Source organism: Anas platyrhynchos, chromosome 3, assembly GCF_047663525.1.
Source record: "Anas platyrhynchos isolate ZD024472 breed Pekin duck chromosome 3, IASCAAS_PekinDuck_T2T, whole genome shotgun sequence".
NCBI classification, from domain to species: Eukaryota; Metazoa; Chordata; class Aves; order Anseriformes; family Anatidae; genus Anas; species Anas platyrhynchos.
This window is the reverse complement of record NC_092589.1, coordinates 16,001,756-16,016,559: the sequence shown is the minus strand read 5'-3', so window position 1 is coordinate 16,016,559 and position 14,804 is coordinate 16,001,756. Positions and strand designations below refer to the sequence as shown.

Genomic DNA, 14,804 nt, shown 5'->3' with positions numbered 1-14,804 from the left:
AACAGGCTGATAGGTCAGACGGGTTCATGAAGATCCTGGGTGACAAAGATCATTCTTCTTATTTAGACAGATCAGAGATTCCTATTTTACAGGTAGGAAAGTGAAATTGCTTTATTTTTCTCTATAGGTCTTTTTTTTTCTAAATTTGAGAAGTCTTCTAACAACCGCAATGCTAAGAAAGTTCAGGGACCGCAAAGATAAGGTCACCTAAACCAGATAAACCCAGTATAAATGAGCCAGAATTTAAAGGGCTTGATAGACCAACTCTTCACTTCCTAAATCTGCTCACTGACAGCAAGCTCTCTGTCCTTTTTCTTATTGTCAGTGAATATGGTCACACCACAAAGTGACACACTTGCATGAAACGGATGTGTTGTTTCCCTGAAAGCTGTCTTCTAGCTGAAGCAGAACACAAATAATTTGCGTTATCTCTGCAGCAGCAGGATGCAGACCCTGTTGTGTTAAGTCATCCTTGAAAGCAGCAAGACAAAGGCAATCCCAGCCCCAAACCTCAAACTACCTTTGGCCACATAAAGGATGTCTGAAGCATCCTTTATGCTAAGTCATTTATGTTAAGACTCCTTTCTGTGAAGCATTTTTCTCAGGCTTCAGTGCGCTGAGGGGTTAAAGGCAGCAGAGAAAGAACAAACATATAGTAATTTCACCCCCACATCTCTTTTTTGACAACACTTCTGCCTCTGTGGATAGAGAGGTGCATCCCTGTCACATCAAGCAAGAGACAACACTACGACAAAAGAGACAGTCGTGGGCACTCACACTAGCTAACACCAAAGTCATTCCCCAGATGTGCCAGTTTGTCATCCTAGCTGTCTGCTCCAGTCTAAGACATCATGCCTGGCTGCCTCTGTGTATACACATTCCCTTTATGGGACAGCAAATACTTTTATTTTTTTATTCCTTGCACAGAACCCACCAGCATGATCCTTCTGCCCACAGTCCACGTTATAAGCAAAGGTGCTTGACCATTGCCCTCCCAACAAAGTGTCCAGGAGGGCTTATCTTCAGATGGAGTTCTGAAAACAGCTCGATGCAGCAGGTCCACTGTTGTGCTCAACCCCAGTAATCATTTCCCAGCACTGTGAGGCTATCACAAAGATACTGGGTGGTTGTGTAGACATCCAGCAAGGCTAAGTCATAGGAAACAAGTTGTACTGGGATCAGGCTCTCTGTGCAATGTTCACTTGTCTACAGTGCCCTGCCCATGAGTACTTCATCCCAGCCCTCTGGTTATTCTGGATGGCAGAGAGCTGGTTGTACCATATACGCACAGTATTTTAACTCCTGAGAAAGATGACTTCTCAAGATGTTGCTTGATTACAGATTAAGGAAGACGTGATGTAACTAGTTAGCATAACAGTTGGTACAAAAGTCTATTTACTTACAAAGAGTGTCATGCCTCTGATACTGCCAGAGATCCGTAGAGAGCTGTGTCTAGTTTCCTCAAAGAACACATCCGTGTTCCAGCATGCCTTGGGCCACCATCAAGGGCAATAGGCTTATTACAACACAATTTATAAGTTATTGCCAATTCATCAGTCCAGAGAAGCACAGAGGAGCCAGGGAGGCCGTGCTTACAAGAAACACAAATTGGCTCCACATCACAGGAAGAGAAGCTCATGCTTTTTGATGATGTGCCAGTATCGTGCCTCTCTCAGATCACAAACCAAGGCCAGGGGCCATATTTATGTACAAACAGCTGTCACTGGCATCTTTGGCAACCCTGAGGGCATTCAGACAGTCTATAAAAGTTTTCCCTGTACCTGTAGTATCAGGCCAGAGGAACTGTTTCTCTTCTGGAAAACACATCTTTACAGAATACTTACAATCAAAATCTCAGCTGACGTGTGTATATAATGCAGCTGCCAGAACACAGCAACACAGATTAGATGATCCTCTAGCCGTCAGATGAAGGAATAAATAAAGATACATCACCAGATAATGACAGCAGTGGAGATAACGAAGCACAAAAATATGTAAGACAAATCAAACAGCGTTTTAATGATAAATTAGCAGGTAAGAAAGATGGTGAAGAATCAGTGAGTTCTATTTAACATATTTAAGATTTTTCCCACATTAGATTTTTAGCTTCCAATTAGATGGTAGCTATCATGGGGAAAAAAAAGCGTCAGCTTTAGGACTTAAGCTCCCATCAGCAGCATTAGTCAGAATGCAAAGTTTGGGATCTCATTCTTGGCAACACTCACCAGCAAGTTTTTCTGATCAGCTGATGACTTATTTTTCTCTCATTTTAAGTAAATGTCAGCAGAGTACTCAACACAGTCCTTGAAAGTGACACATCACCACCCAGTTCTATGACATTTTTCAAGTCACACACATTTTTGTACAAGAATGGATCTGTTTTCACTTCAGACTTGATCTTCAGTCCTGGTTTGAATTTCAGCCCTCTCACAGGACACACAATTGATGTGTTGCTGCTTCATGTTTACTTGAAAAACAAGAAACTTGAAGTTGTTCACAAATTTGGAAGTCCACTTCTAAAAAAGCAAGCTGCTTTGTCACCTTGGCTATATGGAATGAATCCAGTTTACAGTTTTTCTTTCACCTTAATACTCCAGCCACTCTGTCATATAAATACAGTTTGATGGAGAAATCTCACCACCTTCATGGCAATCATCAAAAACCTGGGAAAGAAAGCCCTGTGTCAGTGGAGTAATTATGTACATCAAGCATGACTGAACTAGAAGTAGCGTGGTCTTGTGTTTTCTGCTCCTTTCCCTGTAGAAAAACAGTAGTCTACCGCAGGACAAAGTATAGGAAGTCCAATACCAGTTCTGAAGAATAATGTGAGCATAGCAAAGCAGAACAGACCCCACTGTAGTAAATGATGCAAACAGACATGCCTGGCAAGTTTCACCCACGTATCAGTTCAGGATCCATTTAGAAAAGACCAAAAGCTAAACAGAAGTTAGCTTGTTAAGATATAAATAGGTGGAAAAAAAACTCAGGATCAGATAAGAAGTTATATTTTGGAACAGGCTGGACTTGAAAGCACCCTGTTACATACAGTAAGGGAAAGAGACAGCATGTAAGTAGGAAACATCCTGGTCTAAACTAAAGACTGCCCCTTACATTAAGATGCTAAATGATACTCATGAGCATAGCTGGCTTAGAAATCCACAAGGAGCACTCACAGGCATAACCCTGATTTACACTGGCTGACCATTTAAAAGGTTTTACCCAAAATTTGCATGCATCCACATATTCACATACGGAATTTGTTACTTACCGGGCAGAGTCCGCAGGGTGTCCTGACTAACCCAGTAGGTTGTAGGAGAGGACTGACAGCTCTGTACAACTTCATCTGTCCATCCACGCTGCCTACCGTCCCTTCCTTTGCAGCAATAATTGTCATCTCCACTTTTCCATCATATATTAGTGTATTTAAAATGGTTTCAATGTCTTCCATTGACAATTCTACCTAAGAAACAGTAAAATAAATACAATAAAGATGTGCCAGTAAGTCCTACAAGGAGAAAATGAGATGAGAAAATGTTCCATAAGAACTCCAAATCCTTGGAGTTCTAACCTATCCCAGATGAAGACACATTTCTTACTGGGCACTTTATGGGGTTGTGCAGATACAAAAAGAAAAGCAAACAGGTGTCCTTCCTCCCAGGCACTTTTGAATTACACTAGCCTTGATTGGCTAAAAAAGATTTTCCTATGCGCCTCAAGTATCTGCATCAGCCTAGCATGGTACATTTGCAGTTTTACAGCAAAACAATTGTGGAAGAAGAAAAAGTCAGAAATATTGAAGATATGTCTGTTGATGGTGACCAGTAATGGCATTGTTTTGTCCTTCTAAAACTGTTTGAAGTGCATAGGCAAACTTGAAAGAAATTATAAAACATACCCCAGGTGAGTTTATTAAATGAAAACTAATTCCAGTTTCCATCTGCAAGGATGTGAACACTAATGTTTACACGTCTTTGAAAACCCACACATACACACTCTGCTAGGTTCCCATACAGCACCACTGACACTCCTCAAAAAGCAACAGAGCAGCAAAATCCACTTCCACATCAGTAACTGCAGGGTACTGAGGCACTTATCAGCCCCTTACCAGATTTGCAGGACCTAACTCCTGTACCTAGCCATGTACTGAGAATTTTGAGAGAATACAAATCTGTTCTGACCTTACTGATGCCCAGTTCACAGATGTACTTCCACACCTCATGGGATGATGCAAATGAGCTGTTCCTCTGTATCATGGGGTTCTGTTTGCTCTCTCGAGCTGCTTCTGCCTGAGGGAAAAAAACAAAGGCGATTTCTCATCAGTACTCATTGACAACAGCTTCCTTCACAGTTCAGTTTCAGGCAGACTGAAAAATAAAAGTTAGTTTGCAAACCATTTCTGGGACATTTTTTTTTTATTTAAAGTTATGTCCTCAAGATTGATATATGTGAGATAATGCAGTGCACATCCAAATGTAAGTTTCATGTCAGTTAGTGTAAAATTGCAGGGTAATTTAGATTGATATGAAGGAATATCAGCATCTGGTGTTTTGTTGACACAATGAAAAGTTCCTGCTGTACCTGTCACCTTGTTTATTTATTTAGCAGATAAATCTGCCTAGGACTTGTTTACTGGAGAACATGATTCTACAGTTAAGACTAAAGAAAATAGTCTTCCAGGCACAGCTGCCTGTCTAGAGCCTTTAGTCTCTCTGAAATAAGCATCCCTGAAGGAAAAAAAAAAATGCTGTTTTGTTTGGTCCTGTGTCCTTTGCTGCCTAGCTTGTCATTGGAGTTTGGAGGTAGGTTTCACTCCCTGTGAAGGGCGCAACAATATGCATTGTTAAAATGCAGTATCATCACACTTGCTGTGACAAACAAAAATCCAGCACAGATTTGCTGATCCAGTTAAAACAATGGGTAACACAGAAGACACAATGGAAAACTTAAGCCTTGTCCATCACTGGTTTTAGAAATAAAAGAATTACTTGCACAATACAAATGGAAAATTGGTTTAGCAGTGGCACTCACCTTACTCTGTAGAAACTTAAAACATTGTTGATTTAACACCTCCACAAATTCAGACTCGAAGTCTTGGTCACTGTACCAGGCCCCCCCAGTCACTGAGCGGTCAGGCTGCAGGTTATACAGCATGTACACCTTCTTTTTGGATGCCTGTTAGAGAAAAGTGCAGGGCTCTTAACTGCTAAGAAAAGAAGATTTAACAAAGTATCTACAGAAGAAATGGTTTACTACACCTAAAATCTAGGGCACAGAACTGGCTCAAGCTCTCATTAATGTGTTTGACCCTTAGGTAACATGGACATAAAGAAAAGATTCATACATTTAGACTCCTCATCATTTTATAATATACTGTTAGAGAGACCATCCTACTAACAATGTTAGAGAGACCATCCTACTAACAATGCACACACAGTTCAAACATCACTGAAGATAATCTCCGAATTTAATTTTTAACCTAATTCCCCTCCACTGGCAAAGGAGGGCAGAAGAAGAGTATCTTTACAGGAACTTGATGTATTTATTACTTAATTAGATTATTAATCAGTTCATTAGTGGTATGCTCAATATTTAGCAAACATTATGGCCTCTTACATCTGGCACACCTCAAACATTCATTCTAAAGGTGGAGAGTCCAGCATCAGTGCATAGTCAGTGACCAAGCTGGTGCCAGAACAAAGCTTCTCTGCTCCCAGTCCCCTGTTCAAACATGTAGCTAACATCTGAAATGGTTAAAAAGTCACAAACTACTCACTGCTACGGATTTAACTGCTTTAATTAGTTTCTTGCTTTCCAGGTTTTTCAGTATCTTGTTGATCTCCGTTAAAGGCAGATTACTTTTGTATCTGATGTCCCTGCTCCAAATGCCTGTTTAAAAACAGAGAAATGAACAGAAATTAATTACGAGAAGCAGCCACTTGTTTCTGCAAGTACTCACAAACCAAAAATCACAACACAGCATTGCTTGACTTGCTTGCCAGCCATAGGATGTATTTCTGATTCCTATGACTCCCAGAAAAAACGAAAGGAAGAGTTAAAAGAGGATGGAACAAAAATCAACCCACAAAAAAAACACATATGGCAGCGCCATCAAATTGTCCTTCTGCCCTTTATTCTTCTTCTGAGAGCTCTTAAATGCAGATCCCATTTGACTGTTAACATGAATAGATCAAGTAAACGTTCTTGCATTTTTTAGATAACTAGTATTTCCTTCGACAACAACATAAAATACAGCCAGTTCTACCTGCCATCTCTAAAACAGAGTGTGCAAAGACTGCTAAGAAAGCACAGTTACTAGTAGTAGTTTCTGCTGGCAGTACAGATGTTAAACCTCATACAGATGGCAAGTTTTACTTTAAGTAGTGAGTGTTCTGCACAGATTCCTCAGTTTGAGTCCCATAAATAAGTCATAATTCATAATCTGAAAGAGGCCCCAAAAAGCCAACTAGGAGAGGTTATTTTAATAGAGAAATGTGTCTTTCTTTGCTTTTGAAGGGGAATATTAGCAACAGACTCGTTAAGGGCACTCTAGATTTTATATTTGTATTGTCTGGACAAGCATTTAAAAGTTTGGACAGGAATGGTTCCATGAACAGAGTTAGTACCATTTACGGTTATAATTTATTTGAACTACCTTTGTTGCCTGCATCTTCTATAATTTGGTAAACCAGCTTCTCTTGATTGTCGGAGCCTTTCATTTTACTGTAAAGTAGAACAGACAGCAGGATTTTTAAAAGGCCCAAAGTTTGAAAGTTTTAAACTGAAAATAAATACAATTAAAAAAAAAACCCACGATGCACAAAGAAGAAAATCTGCACAATAAACCAGCCATTGGCAAATATAATATATGACACTAAACCTCTCCTGATCAATCCAAGTTTGCCAGTGAGAAGCCACAGTAAAGAGAAAAGAGCCCAATTTGAAAAGAAACGTGAGTAAGCCAGAGTTACTCAACTTGTCGTAACAATGGGGAATTGAAAGCCACGTACTAACACAACTGCGGAAGGTCAGTCACAGAACAGAGCATAATTTGAATAATCTGTCTCTGGAAGGAATGTCTACAAAGGGACAGTAGAGTGGTCCCACCTCTAAAACACAACTTTTCACTGGGCTTAGAAAACCTGAATGCATCAATCTTTTTCTAATGCATTGGAGAGGGTGAGATGCCAGCGTTGAGGATAATTTTGAAGGATCTTTCTTTCTAGAATTAAGTCTGGCACCTCTTACTCACATAGCCATCACAAAACATGGTTTGAAGGTACTTTTTAATAAATCAACTAAAGAGCATGAACTGCAGATCAAGTGGTCTCCTGGAACCTCTATAAATGTGAGCACTGCTCAACCAACATGAGCCATGAGGAAGACCACAGAACCACAGTTGCAGATGGTATGGTCAAACTTAAGCTGGATTTCACCTGAGCATAAACATCTGCTTGCACAGATCACTTTGACAGCTCAGGAACTCCACTAGCACATCACAGGGGGAGTTCCATGACAGCCTCTGTTCAATACAAAGCACTAAAACAGTTTCCAGGTTCATCTCAGGGGAGTTAAATACTTGTTTTAGGAAGGTACACTTAAGTTCTGTAACATTCCTGTTACAGAATCTACGTTAAATTGTTTGGTGGCTTCTCAGCAATGAGGCACAAGCGTCAGAATTGTGTTCAAATATTTATTCAACAAGTGCGAGGCTTACCTTGCATTTTGAGACTCTTTAATTCTATACAGGAGACCTGCATTGCTCCTGAGAAGATCCAGTTGCCCCTAGGAGAAACAGACACAGCATGTTTACTTTCCTTCAAACAGCTTGTTTCAAAATTTGGCAAAAATTCTTCTTAACTTATAAATGAAAAAATAAATAAATAAAGACTTCTGAATAAAATAAAAAAAAAAGGAAATTTAATATTTCTGTCTGCTGGACACAATGATACCATTAAGGCTCTTTTTCCCTATGAGTATCCATTTATCATTAGCTATCAGAAAAAAAAATAAAAAGAAAGATACGGTTCCAGCCTCTTCCCACAACATCTGTGTACTTCCTGTTCTTTCTCCTAAATTTTACTGTTGTACAAGGAGCACCAAGTTCTTGTATACATTTCTCTTGCTTCCCAACAAAATACTCAATCGCATGGCCATCCAGAAAAAATGTTAGAGCTCTACTGAACAAGGGTTTCAAACAGTTCTAATTTCCAGTAGCAAAGGTTGTTTTCTTTTTTGTTTTGTTGTGTTGTTTTGTTTTTTTGCTTAAGTATTGATCACTAGAAAACCGACAGCCAGGACTGAGAATTACTAGCATCTCATACACAAAAGACTTGTCCTGCTATGCCTTAGCCAGGCAAATTCCTATTTCCTGTGTTTGGAGAAAGAGACAAGCAATTAGACAAGTTGAAGGACATGCATATAACATCATTAGTTAACATTTGCTCTTCTGTTGCTATTTGATCCCCTCCCCACAGTTACAGTCTTGTTTCTTACAGATTTGGATTATGTAATTGAATGGAGCTCTCACTTCAGGACGATCCCTCTCAATGCTTTTCTACAGAAGAAATACTTATTAAGGCCTAGCTCTCACCACAGCTCTTTCCCCTACCATAAGGCACTTACTAGATCTCCCCCCGCATCCCACTCCCCAGGACATCGATTTTAAACAAGTTTTAGAGGCTTAGCTGTCTTCGAAGCCTCACTCTGAAATCTGGACAACCAATTCAAAAGCTATTGAACAAAAAAGCTTGCAGCCAATGTTCTGATGCACATATTGATAGATAGGAAAAACAAAATGAGGTAGGTTAGGTTACTTCCAGAACCAGGCCTTGTTATCACTGTGACTAACCCCACAGTAACTACACTTGCACTTGACTGCTACACACAAGAGCGCTGTATCACATTCTGTTTTACATAGTAAATACAGAAAGTAGTACATGGGGGGAAGAGCAAAGGATTCTGCACACATCAGAAGACTAACGTGTTACTTCTTGGTGTTAGCTTCCTAACCTAGACAAGCAGACATACACACGGATGTTAACTTTCTGTTACAGAACAGAACCAGTAAATTTTGAGGTATGTTTAATTGGTAATGGAGACCCTACGTGGTTACGGCCACCAAGAAGAAGCTGTGCTAACCGTAAAATGACAGCAAAGGCCACTGACTCCAACCAGCCCCGTTTTGGCAGGCTGCCACCACACAGCCCGTCCGTACGAGTGGCACAGGGTGCCTGAAGTACCGGGGGGACCTACCATGGAGAGCAGCCTGTTGATGGCCATGGCTCGCTGCTGGGCTTCCATGTGGGGCATGTCATTCTGGATCACCTGGTCGGTGATGCCGTGAGGGAACTGGTGGCACAGCTCGATTATCCTGCGGGAGGGAGGGAGAAGAGCGAGGTTAAAAACCCTATCCTGCCACATCCCAAAGGCTGGGGGCGAGGAGAGCAGAGCTCACCCACCGGCTCTCGATGTCCACCGGGTCGGGCGCCTCCGGCTTCACCCGCACCTCCGCCATGGCGCCGCCGCGGCGCGCAGCGATGGCGTCGGAGCCGGGCGGGGAGCAAGGGGCGGGACGGGGCGGTTGCTAAGCCGGGATGGTGGCGTCTGTGGTAACATGGGGGGGATCGAGTGGCGAAGGCAGGGATCAAGGAGGCGGGCAGGGGTCGGTGGGGGTGAGCAGGGGCTGTCTGCATGCCGAGGGGTAGGCAAGTCTCTGCTCCGGGACCCAGTGTGAGGGGATGGAGCGGGGCTGTGTGGTGCGAGGAAGGGGCACGGGGGCCTGGTGAGGCTGATGCTGTCTCCTGTGACCTGTGCTGTCCCCCTGGTGGGCTCCCACCATGCTGACCGGGGACCCCGTGCTTCTGCCCTAGGTGTGCGCCAAGAGCTGGTGAGGCTTTGAGGAGAGCGGGTCACAGCCCCCGGTGTCAGGTAAAGGTCTGATCCGCACGCCCTGAGGTGACTTTGCCACAGGGTGCATGCTGCACAAGAGAGCTTTGGCTGAGGTAATGACATCATACGTAAATTATGATAAATTAAGTTTGGCACGTGCTTTATAGGTATATTTTCAATGCATACCACAAATGAGATAAGCTTAAGGAATAGCTGTCTCTCTCTAGCCCTCGTCAGGACATCTTCTTGCATTGCCCTGACACCCATTCAGGTGGCCACAACAAAACAAGTAGCTTGTTCTTCCTGCAGAGAAAATGATACCATATCTTTAATGATTAGGGTCAGGATACTTCACTGTTCCCTCTTAGCATGTATCACTGATGTATGATGCTAAAGCTGTTTCACTTGAATACTTGGAAGTCAGTCGTGAGCAAGGAAAGCTGAAGTGAAATAAAGGCAACAGAACTCATCTCAGGCTTTGTTCAAGGAGAAAATATCAAAAGTGTGATGATGGTTAGGATCTTATTTTTTTTTCAATGTGAAAAATATATAAATATTAATGAGTGAGCAGTTTAAAGTATCCAGTGTTCTCTCTCCTAAAATAAACAAATGAAGATGAGGAATTACATTAAAAGACCACATTTCTTAATGCATTCTTCTGTAAAAAAAAATGTTGTCAGCCTTTTTGTTTTTCTGTTTTAAAGATCACTGGTGAGAAAAATGACAGCGGGCTCTGTCTCAGTTCCTCAGGTCATACCACTTCGAATCCCTCTTCCAGGGAAGGCTAAACATGAAATAGATACAAATACTCTCGTAGAAATAAAATCAGGTACGAATAATAGCTTTGACTCTATGTAAAACATTTTCTTATGTGACCATTTGAAACTTTTTTTTATCATACGTTTATGAATATCCACTTCCCTGAGTAACTTATAAAATTAACTGTGTTTTGATACACCAAACACACTTGCACTTGATTTTATTAATTCAAACAATGTCATTGACATGGGGGGTTTTCCTCTATGTTAGCGGTCTTAATTGCTTTCAAGATCAAGCTCTTTAAGTTGTTGCATTTTGCTGTGACTGCAAAAATAGCACTTGAAAGTAGCCTGTGCTAGGCTTACCCTAAAGGACTTCCTTACAATTCCACATTTCATCGTAGGAGAAAATATATTTTTTTGTTTTTAGAACAGATGAGTTTTTGCAATGTTTCCCTACAAAACCATTGTACAGCTACTTTAAGAAGAGAAATACTGCGTACAATTGAAATTGTATTCATTTAGTAACCAATTTTTCATGGGAGAAACAATTTTGGTCATGAACCAATTTTTCATGGGAGAAACAATTTTGGTCATGAACTTTCAGTCATTTATACAACTGCTTTATTCTGTTTATGGGAAAAAAATCAAGCACAGTAGAGAGGATTTCCAGAGGTGTGGAGTTTGTTTTTATTACAGCTCTCCCACAGTTTAGCTAATTACTTTCTCTGTCTTTCAGATACACCTGAGGTCTCCATTTATTACACATTAGATGGAAGTAAACCAGAACCCAATAAGAAACTTGGCTATGGAGAGCACAACACTTTTAAGTATAAAAGTCCTATCATATTACCAGTTGGGAAAATCATGGTCAAGGCACTTGCAGTTACAAAGTAAGTATCCTGGTTTCTTTTAGTTTTATTTTGTCAGGGGATTGATATCCCAGTAGCGGCTTAGAGCCATGTTGTTTAAACTACCCTGTATTTGGAAAATGAGAGACAACTCTTTCCCCAACCAGTTTGCAACCTAAGTGATCTTTATGGGTGCACTGTCTTCACTTTCTCATAACACTTTTTATTCATTGTTTATGGAGATGGATCATCTCCAGGATCTTTATATTCTGTGACATGGATATAGGCCAATGATCCATAGAGGCTGTGGGTGAGAGATTAATAAAATACACTATACTCAAAGTTCATCTGTCAACGTGATCAAAATGCCAGAGGGACTACCGTGGTATTTTCTGCCATCAGAAGTCATCCAACGATTCAACAGATTTAAAAAAACTGGTCTTCCCAGGAATTTGCATAGTTACTCTGGAAGGGGCACAGAATGGCAGACCCCACAGCTCAAGAAAAATGTTGCATGCACAAGAGTAAAGTAAAAATGCAACATTCCAGAGAAATGGATTTTGCTACACAGACACTGACTTTCTCCTAACTTCGTGCCTAGAGACAGGGTATGCATGCATTCTCTGTTGTATTTTTATCCTGTTTTTCAAAGGGGACAGAAATACCCAGTCCAGTTGGGAATCTGGACTTGCTGTTCTCCTCTATTAGCACCTGCAGGTTGCCTGTGCTTATATCTGTACTGGAATATTACAACGTTATATTCCTTGTGCAGGGACATGCAAAGTCTAGGCCTGGATGTATTTTCTTGGATTAACACTTGTTTCCAGTATGTTTTCATTAAGACATTTTCAAGTGGGAGAAATAGATGCTCTAGAATGACAGTAAATCCTAAATGAATGGTTTCGACATTCACAAGCCTTTTAACATTACTGCTGTAATTTAAGAAATGCTTAAGAAATACAGTTGCTATATCAAATTAATAGTGTGCTACCTGGTGCTTGGCTGGGAAAATGAATATGGTATTATGAATGGAAGAAAAGTCTGGCTGTCCTCTGTTTTCTGCAATTCTGGCAAACAGTAATTACCTCAGAAAGCAGACACAGCAGTATCAGGAGTTTTACAGGTAAAAGATGTTGAGGGATTAAAATACTAATACATTTTATTGATAACTTGTTGTGCTCACTTTTAACTTCAAATAAAAAAGAACCATGTTCACCAATGATTTACTTTTTGCTGCACGTGGCTTCATGACATGTATATAGCTTTGTGAACATTGATTTTCAGGGACTGCAGGGAGAGTACTGTTGTAACAAAGGTGTTTCTGGTAGAGTACAAGCAACCAAACATCTCTTCTGTTGAAGACAATGACAAGAATTTCCTAAAAGCTGTCACCACACAGGCAAGTTTTAACAATTGTAACCCCTTGTCTGAATTTAAAGAGTTGTATGTATGAGATTACTTAAAGATTAAATCTTGATAACCTATACTTTTTATATACTTAATTTTCCCTGTTTGTCCATCTATGCTGCCTCAGTCCTTTGGGTAATACTAAAAGTTCAAGGCAACATATTTTCTTTTTTTTCACTGGTCTTTCTTGACCAATTCATTTTTAAAATGCATTTATAATTTAAGCCTTTCAAAGTCTTGCACTGAAAATAAGAACCTTAACCTTTAAAAATCCTAAAATCCTAACAAACACCTATAGGAAAAAAGGATTAGAGCAAATATATATGCATATATTGTTTGGAATTCAATTGGAATTACTTTTTAGGAGAGGGAAGATGGATTGTTTACTACAAAGTCAAAGAAAAATGGAATGAACATGGAAATCAAACCTGCCTGGAGTGAAGCACCCCAAGATTTTCAAGGTGCGGTGTTACTTCATAAAGCTGAAATGTACTTCTCTCTTAGCTGAAAGTAGACAGGGTAAGGTTTTCATCTTATATCATTATTAAAATACAGGTCGTTTCAAAACCACCTCAAAAGACTAAACATCTTTTGGGAATTCCAATTTCCAGTTCTTAGCACTGCAAATAGAGAACAAAAATTGCCTTTACACATATCAAATTGCCTCTTAAAAACATTTTAAAAAAGGTTGTTCAGTTTGAGCAACATAACAAGGCCCCCATTTGTGCCAGAAAATGCTGTTAAATTGATTGGATTGCAAATCCTTTACTTTTTTTTTTTTTTTTTTTTTTTTTTTTACGGATATTTGAGTGTTGCCAGCAGTAAGATTCCAAAATAAATACACAAAGCAAAAATGAAAGCTTGACCCAGATTTCCTGTATAAGGACTTTTATCCCCTGGTCACAGGAATGGGACTGTTTAAGAGTAGGGAATCACATTAATGTTTACGAATTAATTCACTCTTATAAGATGGATTTTTTGACAATGTAGGAAGGAAGAAAAGCCTAAACTGAGAAAAATATAAAAGTATGCTCTTTTAGAGAGGAATGAGGTTTCTTCTAGTTTAACTTCCTGCAATTCCATGGAGTTTGTTTTAACCCAAAATATGGATTTGAAAATAATTTTGGAATAATGACTAGACACATGCTTGCCTATTGGGACATAAAACTTGAGAGCATATAATATTCATATTAACATATATTCTTAAATCCATGAAGTGAATGACAGTGGAATAACAGGTTTGTAATTTTAGACTTGGAAACAGAAAAAAAGACTTATCACAAGTCCCTGCAAGGACCACAGCTCCTGAACTGCCATTTGGAAACAACAGGATGCAGAGAGGAATCCATCTCAGCACTACCAACAGAGTCATTACAGGCAAGCAGAGGGGTGTTGAATTAAAACATAAAAGTTTATCAAAATAACTGAGCTCTAAAAAATGCAAAGATTTGAAAATTTGTGATCGTTTTCATATAATCTCTCAGAAGCAAATACTTTGGACTGTACTGTATGGCACTACTTTAAATGTATAGGTAATGACACGCTGGAATAGGGATGCCCGAAGCAGTACAGAGTTATCAATAAAGACAAAACGAGGCAAGGCAAATTAGCAATGCCTGCATTCCTACTAATCCTCTTCTAATACATTACTGAATCTGCAATTAGCAATATATAAAACTTAAGATATAGTAATGCTCACTTGGAAGTAAATATTTTTTTGAAGAAGAATTAGAAGAAAAGGATGTGGGTCCTTAAAACAGCTAATGGGGGAATCAAGATGCAGTAGATGCTCTTTAATGCACTGCGTTTCAGTGCACTTTAACTCAAATAACATGTCTTTAGCTGAATCTGTTAGATGCATTTATGTGTATCTTCTATGCATTTTGCAAACATTAGCTAA

General features: G+C 39.8%; 2 protein-coding genes and 1 long non-coding RNA gene across 5 annotated transcripts in view; 1 reads left to right on the top strand and 2 right to left on the bottom strand.

Annotated features, from left to right (window-relative positions):
• Positions 1-1,993: 1,993 nt before the first annotated feature.
• POLR3F (RNA polymerase III subunit F) lies at positions 1,994-10,175 on the bottom strand. 3 transcript variants are annotated; one of them, XM_038177554.2, is made up of 9 exons: positions 10,075-10,175; positions 9,253-9,370; positions 7,715-7,782; positions 6,653-6,720; positions 5,774-5,886; positions 5,029-5,172; positions 4,179-4,286; positions 3,269-3,460; positions 1,994-2,663 (listed from the first exon to the last, which is right to left on the bottom strand). In XM_038177554.2, exons 2-9 carry the CDS (start codon positions 9,307-9,309, stop codon positions 2,586-2,588), a joined length of 828 nt encoding a protein of 275 aa, XP_038033482.1. In that variant the 5' UTR covers positions 9,310-9,370; positions 10,075-10,175; the 3' UTR covers positions 1,994-2,585. The 3 variants fall into 3 exon arrangements, with proteins under 3 accessions (XP_038033482.1, XP_005012160.1, XP_012948086.1); XM_005012103.6 differs by lacking the exon at positions 10,075-10,175 and adding an exon at positions 9,459-9,598; XM_013092632.5 differs by lacking the exon at positions 10,075-10,175 and adding an exon at positions 9,455-9,586.
• DZANK1 (double zinc ribbon and ankyrin repeat domains 1) overlaps positions 9,541-14,804 on the top strand; it is a 21,520-nt gene continuing 16,256 nt past the window's right edge. The window contains exons 1-7 of the mRNA XM_027453566.3: positions 9,541-9,608; positions 9,870-9,927; positions 10,593-10,717; positions 11,386-11,539; positions 12,782-12,896; positions 13,269-13,365; positions 14,157-14,281. Coding sequence (XP_027309367.3) covers positions 10,609-10,717; positions 11,386-11,539; positions 12,782-12,896; positions 13,269-13,365; positions 14,157-14,281 — 600 coding nt within the window. The 5' untranslated portion in view covers positions 9,541-9,608; positions 9,870-9,927; positions 10,593-10,608. The remainder of the gene's footprint in view (positions 9,609-9,869; positions 9,928-10,592; positions 10,718-11,385; positions 11,540-12,781; positions 12,897-13,268; positions 13,366-14,156; positions 14,282-14,804) is intronic.
• LOC119716579 (uncharacterized) overlaps positions 12,912-14,804 on the bottom strand; it is a 15,286-nt gene continuing 13,393 nt past the window's right edge. The window contains exon 5 of the long non-coding RNA XR_005264856.2: positions 12,912-13,408. This is a non-coding gene — a long non-coding RNA (uncharacterized lncRNA). The remainder of the gene's footprint in view (positions 13,409-14,804) is intronic.

Excerpts from the sequence above, each read along its gene's own strand:
- POLR3F (XM_005012103.6), bottom strand. The coding sequence starts at position 9,514 with ATGGCGGAGGTGCGGGTGAAGCCGGAGGCGCCCGACCCGGTGGACATC. Across the intron at positions 9,371-9,458 it reads CCGGTGGACATCGAGAGCCG|GATAATCGAGCTGTGCCACC; the intron begins GTGGGTGAGCTC and ends TCCCTCCCGCAG. Across the intron at positions 4,287-5,028 it reads TTAAGTTTCTACAGAGTAAG|GCAGAAGCAGCTCGAGAGAG; the intron begins GTGAGTGCCACT and ends TTTTTCCCTCAG.